Source organism: Apiospora marii, assembly GCF_038362585.1.
Source record: "Apiospora marii strain CBS 49790 chromosome Unknown utg000013l_segment0_segment0, whole genome shotgun sequence".
In the NCBI taxonomy this organism is placed as follows: domain Eukaryota; kingdom Fungi; phylum Ascomycota; class Sordariomycetes; order Amphisphaeriales; family Apiosporaceae; genus Apiospora; species Apiospora marii.
This window is the reverse complement of record NW_027117384.1, coordinates 588143-605169: the sequence shown is the minus strand read 5'-3', so window position 1 is coordinate 605169 and position 17027 is coordinate 588143. Positions and strand designations below refer to the sequence as shown.

At 52.6% G+C, this 17027-nt stretch overlaps 6 protein-coding genes across 6 annotated transcripts; 3 read left to right on the top strand and 3 right to left on the bottom strand.

The window, feature by feature from the left end:
- Window positions 1-647: 647 nt before the first annotated feature.
- On the bottom strand, window positions 648-1058 carry PG985_015334 (ribosomal protein P2; the record flags this gene model as incomplete). The annotated part of the gene is made up of 2 exons (XM_066835100.1): window positions 648-821; window positions 900-1058. The coding sequence occupies 2 exons, from the start codon at window positions 1056-1058 to the stop codon at window positions 648-650; spliced, it is 333 nt and encodes a 110-aa protein (XP_066676303.1).
- Window positions 1059-2687: 1629 nt separating this feature from the next.
- PG985_015333 (uncharacterized protein) lies at window positions 2688-3959 on the top strand (the record flags this gene model as incomplete). Its single annotated transcript, XM_066835099.1, has 2 exons — window positions 2688-2693; window positions 2799-3959. The coding sequence occupies 2 exons, from the start codon at window positions 2688-2690 to the stop codon at window positions 3957-3959; spliced, it is 1167 nt and encodes a 388-aa protein (XP_066676302.1).
- A 1911-nt stretch (window positions 3960-5870) lies between these two features.
- PG985_015332 (uncharacterized protein) lies at window positions 5871-7448 on the bottom strand (the record flags this gene model as incomplete). Its single annotated transcript, XM_066835098.1, has 2 exons — window positions 5871-5932; window positions 6008-7448. The coding sequence occupies 2 exons, from the start codon at window positions 7446-7448 to the stop codon at window positions 5871-5873; spliced, it is 1503 nt and encodes a 500-aa protein (XP_066676301.1).
- A 604-nt stretch (window positions 7449-8052) lies between these two features.
- On the top strand, window positions 8053-9861 carry PG985_015331 (uncharacterized protein; the record flags this gene model as incomplete). The annotated part of the gene is made up of 1 exon (XM_066835097.1): window positions 8053-9861. One exon carries the CDS (start codon window positions 8053-8055, stop codon window positions 9859-9861), a length of 1809 nt encoding a protein of 602 aa, XP_066676300.1.
- Window positions 9862-11489: 1628 nt separating this feature from the next.
- Window positions 11490-13569, top strand: PG985_015330 (uncharacterized protein; the record flags this gene model as incomplete). Its single annotated transcript, XM_066835096.1, has 6 exons — window positions 11490-11579; window positions 11682-12071; window positions 12151-12369; window positions 12444-12477; window positions 12544-13244; window positions 13354-13569. The coding sequence occupies 6 exons, from the start codon at window positions 11490-11492 to the stop codon at window positions 13567-13569; spliced, it is 1650 nt and encodes a 549-aa protein (XP_066676299.1).
- A 409-nt stretch (window positions 13570-13978) lies between these two features.
- Window positions 13979-15187, bottom strand: PG985_015329 (uncharacterized protein; the record flags this gene model as incomplete). Its single annotated transcript, XM_066835095.1, has 3 exons — window positions 13979-14157; window positions 14213-14869; window positions 14923-15187. The coding sequence occupies 3 exons, from the start codon at window positions 15185-15187 to the stop codon at window positions 13979-13981; spliced, it is 1101 nt and encodes a 366-aa protein (XP_066676298.1).
- Between the last annotated feature and the right edge of the window lie 1840 nt (window positions 15188-17027).

Genomic DNA, 17027 nt, shown 5'->3' with positions numbered 1-17027 from the left:
AATCAGACACGCATAGGGCGTTGCTCGGGAAACAGTGGGAAGGAAGTGGGTCGCTTCCAACTTTACCTTGCTAAGAGTTAAATGACTTCCAGCTTCTGGCGCATAACTCATTGGCCTGACATAGGTATGTATTTGCCTAGGCCTTGCCCAGCGTTATCTCTGTGAACAACTCCATTTCGGTACAGCGCATGTATAGAGTGCATCATTCCAATATATATCCACTTATTTATATATAAGTATGTACTCGAAACATGCTCAGCAATAGGCACATTAAGAAGAGATGGCCTCGCGATTAAGGCAACAAGTGAATACGTTGACTCGGTAAAGTCGCACTGCAAAGTTACACAGACTGCCGCAGCTGGGATTGCCTACCTTGCTTGACAGTTAAGATCATGGTGAAGTTGGAAACATACGAAGCTCGTCACAATTCAACGGTCACAGGATGGGTCTTTGTTTTCTGAGAAGTCGGACTGTATCATTTCATGGCCATGATTGACCTAAACGTTCCTGAGCATCCAGCAGTCGTCTTTTGCAAGAAGCGCAAGATGCTTGGATACCTAATGCCGATCCTATGCCAGATCATCGCAGTCTCATTTTCGCAAAACTTCTTCAGTATTCCGTAAGCGTCGTTATCCGGGACGATTCGCTTAATCGAAGAGACCGAAGCCCATATCCTCGTCGGACTCCTCCTTCTCCTCTTCCTTCTCCTCCTCCTTGGGGGCCTCGGCGGCACCACCGGCGGCAGCGGCACCTCCGGAAGCGGCGCCACCGGCACCGCCGCTAGGAACGGAAGCAAGCTTGGACGAACCCTCGGAGATCAGCTAGTAGATGGTGATGTTAGTAATCATATATGCGGATTGCCTTGGCAGTTCGCGGGGATGAGGAAAAATATGCCGTACCTCCTGGATGTCCTTGTCCTTGAGCTCAGAGAGGAGCTTCTCGAGACGCTCCTCCTCAGCGTCGATACCGACGGACTGGAGAACCTCCTTGATGTTGGCAGCGGAGGGCGAGGCGTTACCGCCAAGGGTGAGGAGCAGGTAAGCTGCGAGGTGCTTCATTTTGGAAGATGGTGACTAGACGTGTTCGTGTTAGATGAGTTTCCGAATCCAGATCCAAGTGCTGCGGAAAAAGCCACTTACAGATTGTCTTGGGGGAACTTGAGAAATCAATCAATTTAACCGCGAGTTGGGGCGGAGACTGAAGTCTTCGAGTCCTTGAGGAAATTTGTTAGTTGAGGGGTGGTTTGGTGATGGAATAATTCTGTTCTCCCAGTGCCTTGAGAAAAGTTCGGCCTCTTTCAAGCAGCCCTCCAAAATTAGGTGGGCTGCCTGTGTCTTGGTGGGTGCATCGATTTTCCCGGTGCTCCACTCTGACCGATAAGAGTCACCTGATTAGGGTCGCCCTTACTACAAGCTCACTCTCTGTTCTGATTGGGCCGAGGTGACCCAGCTCTGTCTGTCCCATTTGAACCCCGCCATCCAGTTTGCAGTGAGTGCATACATACACCAATAGGCCATGTAGGTTAGTATGTAGATATCCTCTTGCCTGGCACAGAGCGACGACTTCTTCATTCTCATCTGACCAACCTTATCCTTCGCATGTAGGGAAAGAACAAATGCACCTTGCCTACTCGATGCCCCCCCAAATCTCAGGACGGTGTAAATCCTATGTATCTTTGCTTCTTTTCCCCCTTTGCGACACTTGAAGGGTAGGTAGGTCTAGCTAAGTGTACTATAAAGTGGCTGCTTCCACCCAGGTACGTCATGTAAACTTGTATACAAGCGGATTGTGACAGATTCATGTTACCTCTTGCTAGGTAGCTAGGTAGCTCCCTCTCCAAAAGGGCTGATAAACAGCCTACTCCTCCAATCCCACGAGGATAGAGGAATGCGGTGCAAAGCTCCGACATGGGCATCAAATGGCCTCCACATCTGCCTTGTCTTGTCGGTCCCTGTGGGACTAGCTGCTTTGGGCAATTCAATTCTTATCCAGCACATTCCATGTCCTCATGCATGTCTTGTGCATTTATGCACTCTACGTCGGTTATGTCATGAACTCATGTGTTATTATGTAATCCTTAACCGGGTTTTTGCCGTCCCCTTTGCAACCAAACTTTAGTTCGGACTGCTGGAGGTCTCTACGACTTACTGACTGACTGACTGGACTGACTGGTCTCTGCCTGTCTGCTACCTGTCTGTCTGTCTGTCTGCACTAACCTTTCATGACTGGTACCTAAATTCAGGCTAGCGCACCTTTAGAGGCTCGTCCAATCCCGAGCCCAGCCTATGAGAGGACGTGGTTCTCCATTATCGCCAGACAGTCGAGTCTCTGTCTGTCCATAAGAACAACCTGGGTTCTTTCTTTCCGAACTCCCTTCACACTCTCTCTACTTCCCTTCCCTTCCCTTCCCCTCCCTCAGCAGTTCGGGATCGCGTGCATCCTTCTTCACGGCCGCTGCATCCTCGCCCATCAAAATACCTCGATCCTTGAGCCTGTCCACATCCGAGCTTTCCCAACCAGAAAACAGAACAGTCGCGCTATCTTTAGTGAGCGCAGCGCCACCACGCATGACTACATTTTCTATCATGTCCCTGGCACACGACTCCGTCTGACAGCAACCCCATCGCTCCTGCGCAGTCCCTCAACATTCCGATTGAGAGAGTACTGTAGTTCAGTAACTGATCAAGATGCCGGTAAGTAAACGCCATTCTCGTCATCCTACGATGGGTTAGCTCAGGCACAACCTTAGGCTTCGGTCGTGCAAATTTTGGTGTGTTGACAACTCCGTGTCTCCGCAGATTTCCGATTTATTAGCCGAAATTACAGGCGAGAAGGCCACCACCAGCAGCACGCCCTCGGCCGTCAAGACGTCCACTGCTGTTGGTTTAAAGCGCAAAGCCGACGATGATGCAAGTAGTAGTGCAAACATCAAAACCCCCAGAACCCAGCAAAATGGAGCACCACCGCGATCCTCGCTATCTCGGAAGCCCTCTCCTACAGCCGGCCGTCTTCCCAATCCCACCACCAAATCCTCTACATCTCAAGCCGGGCAGCGATCTGCCTCTGCGGCACCGGCAAGCTCAAAACCCTACGCAGGCACCGCCACCGCAAATCGCCAGACCGGTGTGCCCCCGCCTGCCAGGAGAGACCTGACCGAACGACCGAAGCCCCCTTCCTCTACGGCTGCTTCCAAAAACGCTCCAGCAAGGCCTTCGCCCGCTGCTTCTAATGCACCAGAACCATCCAAGGCACCCAAGAAGGGCTCTTTCGCCGAGATCATGGCCCGAGGTGCAAAGGCCCAGCAAATCATGCCCAAAGCAGGAATTATTCAACACAAAGCGCTCGAAAAGCCCCTGCCAAAGAAGGAGAGGGAGAGGGAGACTACCAAAGGTGTGAAGAAGCCGGCAACCAATGGAACAAGCACGAAAGGGCCAGCTCAGGGTGGCGCTTCGCAAGTGAAGGGTTCTCGGGCCGTGCCCAGGAACGGTGCTGCTGGCGATGCCAAGAGCGGCAGCAAGAGCCGGCCTACCTCCTCTGGCAGCGATGCACCCGAGAAAAAGAAGAAGGGGCCTGTCATGACAGGTTATTCCGGCACGGCACGCTCAGCACCGCCTGCGATGAAATTGACAAGTTCTGGGAAGGGGCCAGCATCCAGACGCATTCCGGGAGGAATCCTTGCTCCGCCTAAAGCCCCTCGTCGCGACCGTTATCGGGATGAAGACGACGAGGACATGGACGACTTCGTGGTTGATGACGAAGACGAAGATAATCCGTATGCGCGCCAATATGACTACGCCTCGGATGGCTCGAGTGATATGGAAGCAGGCATGGACGATATCTATGACGAAGAGTCGAGGGCAGAGAGGGCAGCGAGGTTGGAGGATCGCCGAGAAGAAAAGCTTCTCGAGGAACTGAAGAGGCAGAAGGAAGAGAAGAAGAAGCGGTCAGGCATTCGATAATACGTCGGCCGGCTATTGCGATGCTTGGTTTCGAGGTTTTGCATGTATCTAGCGGGTTTTGTTGTCTCGTCGATAGCGAGTCTGCTTTTCTGGAGTGTTGCGAGGATTCTGCATCCGAACGGAGTTTCACGGTATCATCAAAGAGGCGTCAATCACATGGGCAAAGGCGTTCTTAGCAGGGGTCTCTTGGCCCCTGACCAGCGCATTGCATTTTCAGGTCCATGGAAACGATTACATAGATAGTCTATAATCCTTGAGGGGAGGGCGCAAACCATTTTGCCGTCCTGCCGGCACACACTTGTGGCTAGATTGACCCCGTTGCGCCGAATGGTTTGTTGGTTGACATGAACAGGCAGGCCTTCTGACGCCTGGCTGGTGTGGTTCCTCTGCCCGCCCCTATTCACATTCTTATTAGTTTCCACACGTCAGTCAATCCAGTTCCGAGTCAATCAACACAACAAAGTCAGCCTCTGTTTACAGGCATCCCTTGTCAACTGCGATGCCGTGCCGAGAAGCTTAAGGCTGCCTTATTGAGCCAATAGTGAAAGGTCAAGGGGATGTCGACTTGGGGGTTAGTCGTGAGGTCAGCAGTCAGAGTCGCAATGTAGAGCACTGAGACCTTCTCTTTGTATTACATTATACTTCCCATCACTTTGCGTAAAGCTTACCTTGCCTCCACAGACGTGCAGCAATAATCGAGCCAACTCCCCTAATGAGGAAGCTTGGTTGGAGACCATCCAAAGTCGACATGCCTCCAAGCATCAAGTAAATGCAGCATGTGTGTACAAGAAACAATAGACGCTGCATTATAATAACCTGGGTGCTCTCTCCCCTCCCTTTGGTCAGCTCCAAATAGTCAGGCCTAGTCAAGCCCTGCTACCGTTGCGGCAGCTTCTACCCTCTGCGCCTATTTTGTTGCAGCGGTAGTATCTCGTCTGTGTTATCTCCCACTTGCCAAGTACCCTGTGTCTTCTGGGCTCGTCTGACAGGGTGGCCTTCGTATTGACACACACTGGAAGAGGGCCGCCATGTCTGGCCCTGGTCCCTGCAGGCAAGATATGTGAGGTCCTGTCCTACTTCTTGTGAACAAACGCATGGCTGAGCCATAAGAGGTCCAGCGTTCCGGTATCTCCCGAATAGTGTGCTTGTGAAGACACCCACGGCATACAAAACCATTCTCGGTCCAGATGGCAATGCCAAGAAGAATTTATACTACGAGGCCGTTCCCCGTACCGTTGAAGCATTGACGACACGTAACAGCACGAAGGTAGAGGGGTAGAATGCCGATACTGGACAGCGCAAGGACTTTTCCTCCGCGCCGTCGAACCGGGAACGGGCAGGTAGTACGAGCAGGACGAGCTGTACGGAGAGTGCGAGTCGCTCATGGTTGCGAGTTCCGACACCACCTCCACCGTCCTCCCGGCGGGCGCCGTCAAGCGAATGCAGGTCGTTTGAACCACCGGTTTTCAGTAGAACATGCCGCTGAGCCAGAAGCCGGCGGCTGACTAGTGGATCAATCGGTATATTGTCGTAGATGGCTTGTCAAAACCAAGTTTTCCTTAAGTACACACGCATTTCTTGATATGTACATCTGACACTTTATCTATTTGGGCATTGTGGGCACGAGTCCCATCTGCTAGCTATTGCAAATAAGACTAAACGACAAAACGTGGTACTGTTTCGACTCACGGCCGATTCTCTGACCACCTATAGTGATCGACCATAGGAAAAACTCTCGGCAGGGGAGGCGACGTAATAGCCTTCCTATCACCAGTTACCTTCAACACCGATCATTCTATTGGCAGCTGACAACAGAATGAGCACCATCAGGACGGACGATGGGGCAGTCATACACGGGACAGTTGGTTGTACGTTGGGTTGCTTCTTCCGAACATTTCGTCAGCCAGATTCCTACTCGTCCTGGTCCTCGTCCTCGTCCTCGTCTTCGTCGTCATCCAGTTCATCAACCGAGTCTACGTAGTGTTAGCAAATGGGGGTTTTCTTGTTTTTCTGTCTTTTCTTTTCAGGTTTTTTTTCGAATCCCTTACCTTCATCATCCATACTCTCATCATCGGATTCAGGCCAATCGATGACCATGTTGTTGGCCATATCCTTCAGCCCATTCTCTTTGTCCTGCCCTCTCCACCAGGACAAGGTCCTCGACCGAGGTCGAGCTGTGTCCTTGAATTGAATATGCAGCGTTTGGTGGGCATGGTCTTGGTAGACCGTGTCAAGTCTGAGGCTTTTAAGAGCCATGCTCGACTTGATTAAGTGACGCAGGGCTCTGGTCCATAAATTCACTTTTCCAAGCGAATCAGATACTTCGGCCCCCTTCAGGAGCGTCACCTTGTAGAAACTGAGGCCCTGCAGGCTGGGCTGGAACTTGTTTACCAAAGAAATCAAGACGTCAATACTGATTGAGGCCTTTCCCAGGTCAAGTTGCTTCAGGCTGGAGAATGCAACAGGCGGCGGAGGAGAGAGTCCGGCATAGTCACATCCTTCGTTGTCGCTGTTGGCCGTCAACGGCAACGGCGACGCGAGCCATGACAGGAAGTCGCAGGTTTTGCGGTGGTCGGACATGGCGAAGTTCAATCTCAATGATGAAAGAGCTGGTAGTCTCGAAAGAAAACCCCTTAGGAAGTAATTAGTGCAAGTAGATGGCGCCTGATCTGGACCAGAACGTGTCATGGCGGGATACTGGTCTTCGCTTAAATCCAGAAACAAAGTATCCAGCCGAGCCAGAACAGGGTCAGTGAATGTTTCAGAGAACCGGGGTAGGTTGAAGGCCATGTCGAAAAGACCAATGTTTCTCAGGATAACCTCGAATCTCTTCGGGTGTGAGCCCGACTTCCCCAGGGCCTGGAGGAGGCCAATAAAGAGTCGGGCCTCATACAGAGGCCAATTGTTGTCCAGGGACAACTGCGCAGGGCCAAAGGGTCCAGGAGGCGAGGCTCTAGCCAGGGCCAAGCCGGTGTCTCGTTGGTAGGTGTTGGCGCCGTAACTTCTCCATTCCATGCCACTGAGATGGTCGCGGAAACGAGTACGAGAATTGAAGTCCCGCATTCCAATTGTCTCAAGGTTAGGCAAGTTGCTAAATGCCTCGGCCAGCATCTCCAAGTCATGGCTGAAGCTAGTGAGGTTGATGTGGCTGGTGTATTCCTGGCGCATTCGTAGTCTCCTTGACGCCTCGGCGGTGCTGTCCACGGCCGAATGCGGTCTTCCCCATACTGGCCGCTCAGCAGCGAAAATGATGTGTGTCAAGTATGGCGAGAACTTGGATCTCGATATGTCGACAAGGGCCTGCAAGCTGAACTCTGTCAAGACGAACTGCCGCTTGGAGAAGTACTCCTTGGCGAATGAGGAGTGAAGGGAAGCCTCGATGTGCTTGCAGGACTGGCGAAGATTGCAGTAGTCTGTAGTCGTCAAGTAGTAGGAAATGGAAAGCAAAACCTCCAAAGGCATCGTCATGAGCAAGCTTGTCGACGACATGGTGACAGGCCGATATGAGGCACCAAGGGCCGGCCGTTGGGACTGTTGTTGGTAGTCGGGGACGTGGGTGGGAATCAATCACCTTTCTGACAAGGAAAGAAAGAAGGGGGGGAAAGGCGAATTCCCTTGCTGCAAATCTGAAGCGTTTGTGCGAATTCCAGGTTGTTCCCAGGTTGGGTTTTCATCGGGAGGGTACAATTATGTAGTACCTACCTGCTTGCATTCAATCAAATTGATTCTACTTGCACCTCAGGAATAGTTTCGGGAGGTGGCTGCCTACCAACTGCTTGCCTGTCTGCCTGGCGCTCAAGCCAAGATCCATGCCAAGGGTCGTTGCTGCCTGCAACCACCTAATCCAAATGCCTTAATGTCAACATCAGATGTTACTTATTTAAATGCAAAGCTGCTTCATTTTGAGCATTTTGTAAACCGTATTCCCTGGCATTCCATCTGATTTGCCTCAAACCTCATTCTCACCTTTCCTGCCGTTGGCCACATTGCACACACACACACACACACAGAGCCAGCCTGCTTACAAGACTCGCCCTAGCCAATTAATATCACTCCGGCTTTGCTACCCCCTCAATCGGGCGTATAAGTCACGATGGCACCCAAGAGAAAGGCTGCCGCTGTGCAGTCCAGCTCACCGTCGCGGCCTTTATCCGCGTCCGAACCCGCAGATGGACGCCGCAAGCAAGCTGCCAGCGACAACTCGGCTGATGCTCAGCAGCAGCCTGCTAAAAAGAAAAGGACACAGCCCAAGCCGGAGTCAAAGGCGACATCCAAAGCTGAGCCCAAAGCTGAGCCCAAGACAGAGCACCCGCCAATTGGAGAGGCGCAGATTGCCAATCCAGAAGTCAAGTTGCACATCCCAATTGACGAGATGTGCACACTCACACACTATGAAGTCTACGTTGATGATGCTGGTGTCATCTACGACGCCTCACTCAACCAGACCAACGCCTCCAGTAACAACAACAAGTTCTATCGCGTCCAGCTTCTCCGCAATGTCGCTGGCGACTACAAGACATGGACCCGCTGGGGCAGAGTTGGTGAAGGAGGCCAGCATGCAGTCCTTGGCGATGGTACTTTGGACGAAGCAATGAAGCATTTCAACAAGAAGTTCAAGGACAAGTCGGGTCTGGCTTGGGCTGACCGGGGAGAGAAACCCAAACCCAAGAAATACACCTTCATCGAGCGCAGCTACGCCCCTGATTCCGAGGATGAGGAAACCGCCCCGGCCAAGAAGGACCCTGAGCTCGACGAGGCCGCCGGCGAGGCCATCAGGGCAGCGCCAGAATCGAAGCTACACCCCGCCATTCAGGAGTTGATGGAGCTCATTTTCAACAAACAATACTTCGCTGCCACGATGAGTGACCTAAACTATGATGTGAATAAGCTTCCTCTCGGAAAGCTCAGCAAGAGCAGCATTCTCCGGGGTTTCCAGGCCCTCAAAGACCTGTCAGAGCTGTTGGGTGACCCAGCTTCGGCTCAGACCAACCATGGCATGTCATTCGATGATGCTAAGGAGGCTCTATCGAACACCTTCTTCTCTCTGATCCCTCATGCCTTTGGCAGAGCCCGGCCACCAGTCATCCAAAGTAACGATATGCTCAAGAAAGAAATAGAACTTCTGGAGAGCTTGTCAGATATGAAGGATGCTTCTGGCATCATGAAGGGCGACGAAAAGGACGCCGAAAAGATTAATCTTTTGGATCAGCAATTCCAAGGACTCGGAATGGAAGAGATGACCACGCTCAAGCGGGACAGTGCTGAGTTCCGAGAGCTGGCAAACTACCTAATGGCCACACGTGGACAAACCCACAATGCGAACTACCAGATTGCCCAAATCTTTCGCATCGAGCGACAGGGCGAAAAGGACCGGTTTGAGCAGAGCGAATTCGCCGGGCCCCCTAAGGACAGAAGACTGCTCTGGCACGGCTCCCGATGCACAAACTTCGGCGGCATCCTCAGCCAGGGTCTTCGGATCGCACCCCCAGAGGCACCTGTTTCGGGATACATGTTCGGCAAAGGCGTGTACTTGGCCGATATGTCGTCCAAGTCGGCAAATTACTGCTGTGCCGGAATTTCTAACGGCCATGCGCTCTTGCTTCTTTGCGAAGCAGAGCTTGGAGACCCAATGCACGTCCTCACGGATGCCTCTTACAGTGCAGGCGAGGATGCCAAGGCGAAGGGTATGTCGTCGACCTGGGGCCAAGGCATGACAGGACCAAGTCAGTGGAAGGATGCACAGTGTGTTCACCCATCTTTGCAAGGGGTCAAGATGCCCGATACATCTGCAGCGAAACCAGGTCCAACCCATGTGCCCAACGCGTACCTGATGTATAACGAGTACATCACGTACAATATCGCCCAGATACGCCTTAGGTACCTGTTCCGGATTCGCATGTAGGACCTGGGGTTCCGCTGATACCTATACTTTGCAATTGTCATCTCGCCGATGTCAATTTCCTTTGGTATGCGGACTTCATTTGTCGAGGATACGAGTTCGCGTGGTACGGATTGATTCATTTGCTGCAATCATCGAGCCCGCGGCATTACTCGGGTGTGGGTTTATTTTGCGGTAGCACAGGTCTACTATATAGTATGCGGACCACTACAGACTTGCTGGAGTTGATCTTCTGGACGTACCCAAGGGGCGGCGAGGTATCTTATGTAATTTGCGCAAATACCACATTGTGAATCATGCCGTTCTAGATTCCTCCTCGTATCACACTTTTGCGTGATTTGTACTTCCGGTTTCTGGTTGGCAAAAATGGTAATGGGGTAGTTGGCGAAGGTGAAGCTGACTGGCTGAGGGTAGACAATGAAGGGGGCAAGCGTTGTGACAAGTTGACTGTGCCAACTTGACATAGCAATGTGGATTATACCTAATGCAAAGGATCCAAACAGGATGGGTTACATACATAGGTTTCAGCGCTGCGGATTCGGCGTGCTGATACGGGTTACACCAAGATTGTACATAAGGTATTGCAGGTACGTACGTACGTATGGTATCCGAATGGCATCCGGAGACTTAACAATTGGGAGTATTACTCGATAGAATCGAGCAATTGGTTATCTAGACATGGGCCCGTGCTGGCCTTGTCGAGGTCTTGGCAGTGCAGGGGTGGCTGTCGCTAGCACCTGTACATGATAAGCTGGGGATCCCGCTGGGAATACTGACGGTGATATGCGTGCCCAGCCCACTAATGATCTGCTATCCCGACTTCGTGCATGTACTTCTGTCAGCCCACACACGTACTCGACAGGTCTAGTCTCATCATCATCCCATCCAGCAGTTGGAGTTATGGGAACGCGAAAGCTGGATCTGCTTGCCTTCCTATCTCGGCCGCTCGACCAAACAGGGCAGGAACAGCAAGAGATGTGGCGGAGAAGCCGACCACGGACAATACACCTTGAAATCCCTAGACTGCAAGGATGGGCAAGGAACGAGCCGATTGAGCAACAAAGAGTAAAGATGCCTGCCATCAATTACATATCCGCCTAGGTAACGTGTGGGGGAGGCGTCATTCCTTATCGCTCGTCGCTCGGGGATGTACAGGACAGCATGCGCATGCCGTAGCGGTACTTGCTCTGTTAGCCTTTGCAGACAAAGCCAACCTACCAGCCGCATATCATATCAAGAGGAAAGATGGGGGATGGTGGCAGCCATGGATATCCGTTGCTGCAATGTCATCCCCTCCGTCGTGAGACACGATTATTCTCCCTGCCTTTCTTCTCCTCTTTCCTTGCTCGATGTCTGTATCAACCTTGGCAGCAGCGAAATACATATCTTGCTCATCCACGCCGTTTTCCCTCCTCAAGCACCACGACCCCTATGCGACTGCTAGCCGCGTAAACCTTGTAGCTAAGTGTCCGTCATCTCCAACGGAAGCGGCCTGGGTTTCGCGTGCAAGAATTACGTATCTGGTGTGCGGGAGTTGTTCTTACCACGCCAATACCCGATCAAAACCTAGACGCCCTACCTACCCTCATCACCCTGTTTCATTGCCGTGTCAGTACATATAGGTTGCCGCCATGCAGAAGCTGCACAACAGCCGGCTTGCGCAGTGGGCGGACAAGCTCGCGGTCGACAACGAGGATGGACTTACCACGGCGCAGTTGATGGCAAGTCACAGGCACTATTTGCTCTTCTCTTGACTCTACCCACCGCGTGTGCTCAAGCGCCGGGGATCTTACAGCTAACTGGGCGGCGTGCCTCTACTCTAGTTGACCAACAATGACTTGAAGCCAGTAGAACCAGAGCGCCGCCAATGGGGCCCGTGGAATTTCGTTGGCTTCTGGATTGCCGACTCCTTCAATATCAACACCTGGATGATCTCGTCGTCCATGATTGTCGGCGGGCTTTCGTGGTGGCAGTCGTGGCTGTGCGTTTGGATCGGATACGCCATTGCTGGCTGCTTTGTATGCTCGACCGGTCGGATAGGCGCCATGTACCACATCGGCTTCCCGGTTGTGGGCAGGTCTAGCTTCGGCATTTGGGGCAGTCTTTGGCCTGTCTTCAACCGCGCCGCCATGGCCTGTGTGTGGTACGGTGTCCAGTCTTGGATCGGCGGGCACTGCGTCTATCTGATGATTCGTTCCATCTGGCTCTCGTGGGTAAGTCCGCCGCCTCCTTGTCGGCCAGCCCAGTTGCCTGGGGTTGACCTGGATACTGAGCCGGTGCATAAACATACAGGATCGGGATACTATTCCAAACACCTTTCCGGCGAACTCGGGAGCGACTTCTGCTGACTACGTCTCCTTCTTCATCTTCTGGTTCTGCTCACTGCCCGCCATATGGTTCCCCGTCCACAAGATCCGCCACCTGTTCACCGTCAAGGCTTACTTTGTGCCGTGCGCGGGCATAGCCTTCTTCATCTGGGCCATTGTCAGGGCTGGTGGCGTAGGTCCCATTGTACGCCAGCCATCCAGTAAAGTAAGCCTGCGACCAGCCTACACCTGGTGCCTGACTAACCAGAGCCCCCCTAGCATGGAAATGAGCTGGCTTGGGAGTTCGTCAAGGGTAAGACTCCTCCCGTTACGTATGGTGGTGACAGCAGTATCGGGTGTGGATGCTAAACTGTCGCAGGCATCATGTCCTCGATTGCCAACTTTGCTACCTTGATTGTGAACGACCCCGACTTCACGCGGTTTGCTGCCAAGCCACGCGATGCTCTCTGGTCACAACTCTTCACGATCCCCTTCGGTTTTGCTGTTACAAGCTTCATAGGCATTATTGTGTCGTCGTCCTCGGCGGTCATATACCCAGGAAGTGAGCCAATCTGGGACCCCTTGAAGTTGCTTGAGAGATTCATCGACGATGGCGGCTCGGCTCAGCGGTTTGGCGTTTTTGTCATTGCCGCAGCTTTTGCCCTCGCGCAGCTGGGGACCAACATTGCGGCTAACTCGGTATCGGCCGGTACTGACATGACAGCCCTGCTGCCACGGTTCATCAATATCAGGCGAGGTGGTTACATCTGCGCCGTTGTGGGCCTGGCCATGTGCCCCTATACCCTCTTGACGGACAGCAATCAGTTCACAACCTACCTAAGCGCCTACTCGGTCTTCCTGAGCTCCATCGCCGGTGTCATGTGTTGCGATTACTATCTTGTTCGGAAGGGATACCTGGAAGTCAAGGAGCTCTACGATGCACGCAAGACAGGCCCCTACTTCTTTACATTTGGCATCAATTGGCGTGCCTATGCTGCTTATATTGGGGGGATCCTCATCAATGTTGTTGGCTTCGCTGGCGCCGTAGGCCGGGATGTACCTGCGGGTGCTACCTATATTGTGAGTCGGCCCCGGCCTTTCCTTCAGCTGCACTCATCCATCCGTGTTTGGCCGCGTCGAGGACTTTCCACCAGTGCGTTAGCATGGCCCATACTGAACAGTGTTCTAGTTCAACCTTAACTTCTTCTGCGGGTTCATTGTGTCATCGGCCCTCTACTGGGGCTTCTGCCGCCTTTTCCCTATCCCTGCCACGAGTAACCACTGGATGGAGGTGGGCGACGCCATCACAGACGTTCGACTTGCATACGAAGGTAGCAGTGCGCAGGACTTCGACGAAGAAGCGGACATGAGCACCAAATACGGAGACAACCCAAAAACCGTCTAGACCGTTATTACACCTGGCTGGAAGAGCAACCATGATAGATTAAGCTATACGACATACATTATAGGGCCAACGCTAGGATACTAGTATTTACTACAAAATGATTAAATCACCGACTCGGAGAGGGGGCCATGAACCAAAGTAATACTTATCTCGACCGTGCTCGTATTCAAGATCAGGGATACAATGGTGTTATCGTAGATTGCTTGCTCGGACTCATGCAGAGCCAAATGGGCTACACCATGCAGCTGGGCTTTGCATGCAACCACGTCATAATTCCTGCTACTATGCATCAAGCAAGCAGCACGACAGCGTACCAGTGGGCTGAGTTGTTCTTATGACGACACATGGGTGTCTAAAAACCCAAGAATCCTCCCGTACGTGGTAGGGAACATGAACTCCTTCAACTAGGTTAGATCGGCACGTTTGTTTGGGCCAAGGATTCGGTACTCACGAGGTTCAGGCCGTGGCCTGAACTTGGCACCACGAAGCTATCAAAATAACTTGCATTTGTGAAGGATTTATTTGCATTTGCGGGTATGGATGGCTTGGTCTGGAAGCAATTACCTCCGCAAAACGGGATGTCTCGCTCTGGGCAGTGCTGTTAGTGCCTAGATGTACCGCAACAGAGCCCCGGGCGCCTTACCGCCGGTGATCACGAAGACCGGTCCACGAAACGCGTTAGTGGTTGAAGACGGCCCAACCACAGTCAACAATTCGCCCATAGTCACAGGCTGTTCGGCCGCTGCTGCGGCTCGAAGAACCGATGGGTCGAACTGGCCGGGCGCGAAGAAGCCTATTTGTGCACCAGACACGTTGCCCGCCGCGAGGTAGCCGGCGGGATACGTCGTGAGTGCTGGTATGGTATTCGCACCAACGAGGGTGTTCCCGAGTAGGAAGTAGGGAAGGAAGGCGGGGTCTTGACTAAATCCCGTCAGGACGATCCCGTCCGAGCTGTCTGGGTAGGCGGCCACCAAGCCGTAGGTCTGGATGGAGCCGAAGCTGTGTCCGACGTGGACGATCTTGTCGAACTTGGCTTTGATCTCGGGTATTCTGTTCTCTCGGAGCATGGTGGTCAGAGCGTAGAGCGCCGATACCTCGAGCCAGGATTGGATCTCGTTCACGGGCTCGCCGTGTGACGACTGCCCGAGGCCCAGGCGGTCAAAGAAGAAAGCGGAATAGCCTCGCCCGATGGCCTGGTTGACGTAGCTGTAGTTGTAGTTGTTGAGCGGGAAGTCCCAGTAGCTACGGTCGAAGGCGATGCCGTGTGTGAGCACCTGGAGAGTCTTGCCAGGCCCGCAATCTGGCTCGCAATAAGTCGCGGCAATGCTGTAATTGCCACTCACGGTCACATACTATGGGACAGAGTCAGCAGTGCTTCGGGGGTTGGGAGCTTGGTACTGGCCTCGTCCAAGACAGCTTTGGTAAAATTACTGCCTGGCCGTGTAATGTTGAGGACGAAGTTGGTGACTTCGATGTTAGTGGCAGGGGCCTGCAAGTGGAATTTGCCATTGCGAGACGAGATAGAGATCGGTACGGTAATGTTTTGGCAATGGCGAGCTGAACCGACGGATGATAGGACAGCGATTGCGACTACGGCGGCTCGTGTGAGCCAATTCATTGTTACTGGGTGGATCAAATGTTCGTCCTGCTGGCTGGTCAAGGTATGGGTGATGTTGCCGCCTCAATGCAGACCTCGAAAATCAAACGAATGGGGTGTTCGAGAAAGGACCATATGGTTACTTATATATGCCGTTACCTCTCGAACCAAGAACGGCCTGCCGGCGGGCGGACGAGACTCTTTGTCTGCCCGGGCAACATCGACAGCCGTACCTAGTTCAGAAGTGCATGAGACGAACGTAATCCTGTTATCATGCTGACATCAATCATGCTTAAATATATATACTATTGGGGTGACCTGGTGGCGCTGTCAACGCGGTTGTTGTGCTGCGTATAAGCATGGCATGTAGATTGCAATGGTCTGCGGTTGGAAATAAAGTGTCTCGAGACAGTAAGCCGCCGCTACGGCGGGGCAAAACGGACGGATGGCCTGGAGGCGAGGCATTCCTCATGACCCTCACTCTCCTTCCACCGTTCCGCGCCGCGGGAGGAGAGTGCGGAAGGGCCATGCATGTAGGCAATGTACCCTTGCATCCTCTTTTTCTCCTGCGCGCCCATGGCTATGCGCGGTCCCGGCTCTCCGGCCCGCGCCGATGCCACCCCCGGAGGTATATTGAAGCGATAGCCCTGCTTGTTGGAGCTGGACAGTAGTTGGTAACATGCTACATGGAGGTGGAGGTAGATAGAAAGCATGCCCGGAATGGCCATGGCCCCGTGGTCTCATTTGGGCGTACATTAGGTACCTTAGCTACCTGCCTACTGCCTACTTTACTTATGTTATGTAAGTAGTATATACTACTAGCGGAAGGCGCATGCAGGGCTGCGTGTGTAGATGAGGAAGCATGAACCGAGAGTAGACGCGGTTGCCAGTGTCTGTCTGTCTGTCTGCCTGTCTATCCGGTTGCCCACCCAGTCGAGGATCAAGCCGAGACAAGATTTGAGGCTAGGCGGCTTCGGTGGTGCTTTAATTAGTAATACGTAACAAGCCCGCTTTCTAAACGGACCGCCGACACAGAGGTGTAGGTCGTATACATAGGTAGTAGTAGGTCAAGAACTTTGTTTTGCATCGTTCCATTGCCCGTGGAAATTGCATGATTTTCACTCGATACTCTGGGAAGATGGCCTTGGGCCTGATTGCGTGCTCAGGAACGGGCCTCATATGCCGCCCAGAGTCGCACGTCTCTCGAGAGGCGGTCGGTCTGGATGGCGGAATCGACGTTGGGTTGGCGGGTTGGAGGTGTAGAGGTTGGCTGGCTACCTAAAACCGAAGTGGGCATGGGTCACACTTCAATTGTGCGGCAAGCCTCGGAATGGATTACAAAATCTCTTCCCACTATAACATAATGCTTGGTCGATTCTCATGCCTGTTACTAAAATAAGGATACTTATAAAAAGGCCCAGTAGTCACGGAAACTGCCAGTCAGACCTTTCTTCCTCTTCTCCCTCACGCCCAAGAACACATCAAGAAGCAAGCGAAAGAAACAAAGTTCATGTAGGTCTGCCCGCCTCCAGCTTGGATCTGCTTAGTAGTAGGTTAGGTACCTACCTACCTACCTACGTACATATATATGTACATACATCAATGTATCAATGCTATGCAGTGGAGCCGCCTCCGACACCACTGGAAAAATCGGACATGAGACGAATGTGCACTGCTGACTTTGTGTGAGCAGAAAGAAGTATTTCAAAAAAAAAAAAGTCACAGGAAGCCAGAGCAAGGAAGACGGGCAGTAATATATACTACTCGGCCATATTCATTCGTCCTACTCGCGCCATCTGGACCGCGGGTGACAACATTGCCATCTTCCAATAAAACGCCAGCGACGCGGGGCTCTTGTCTC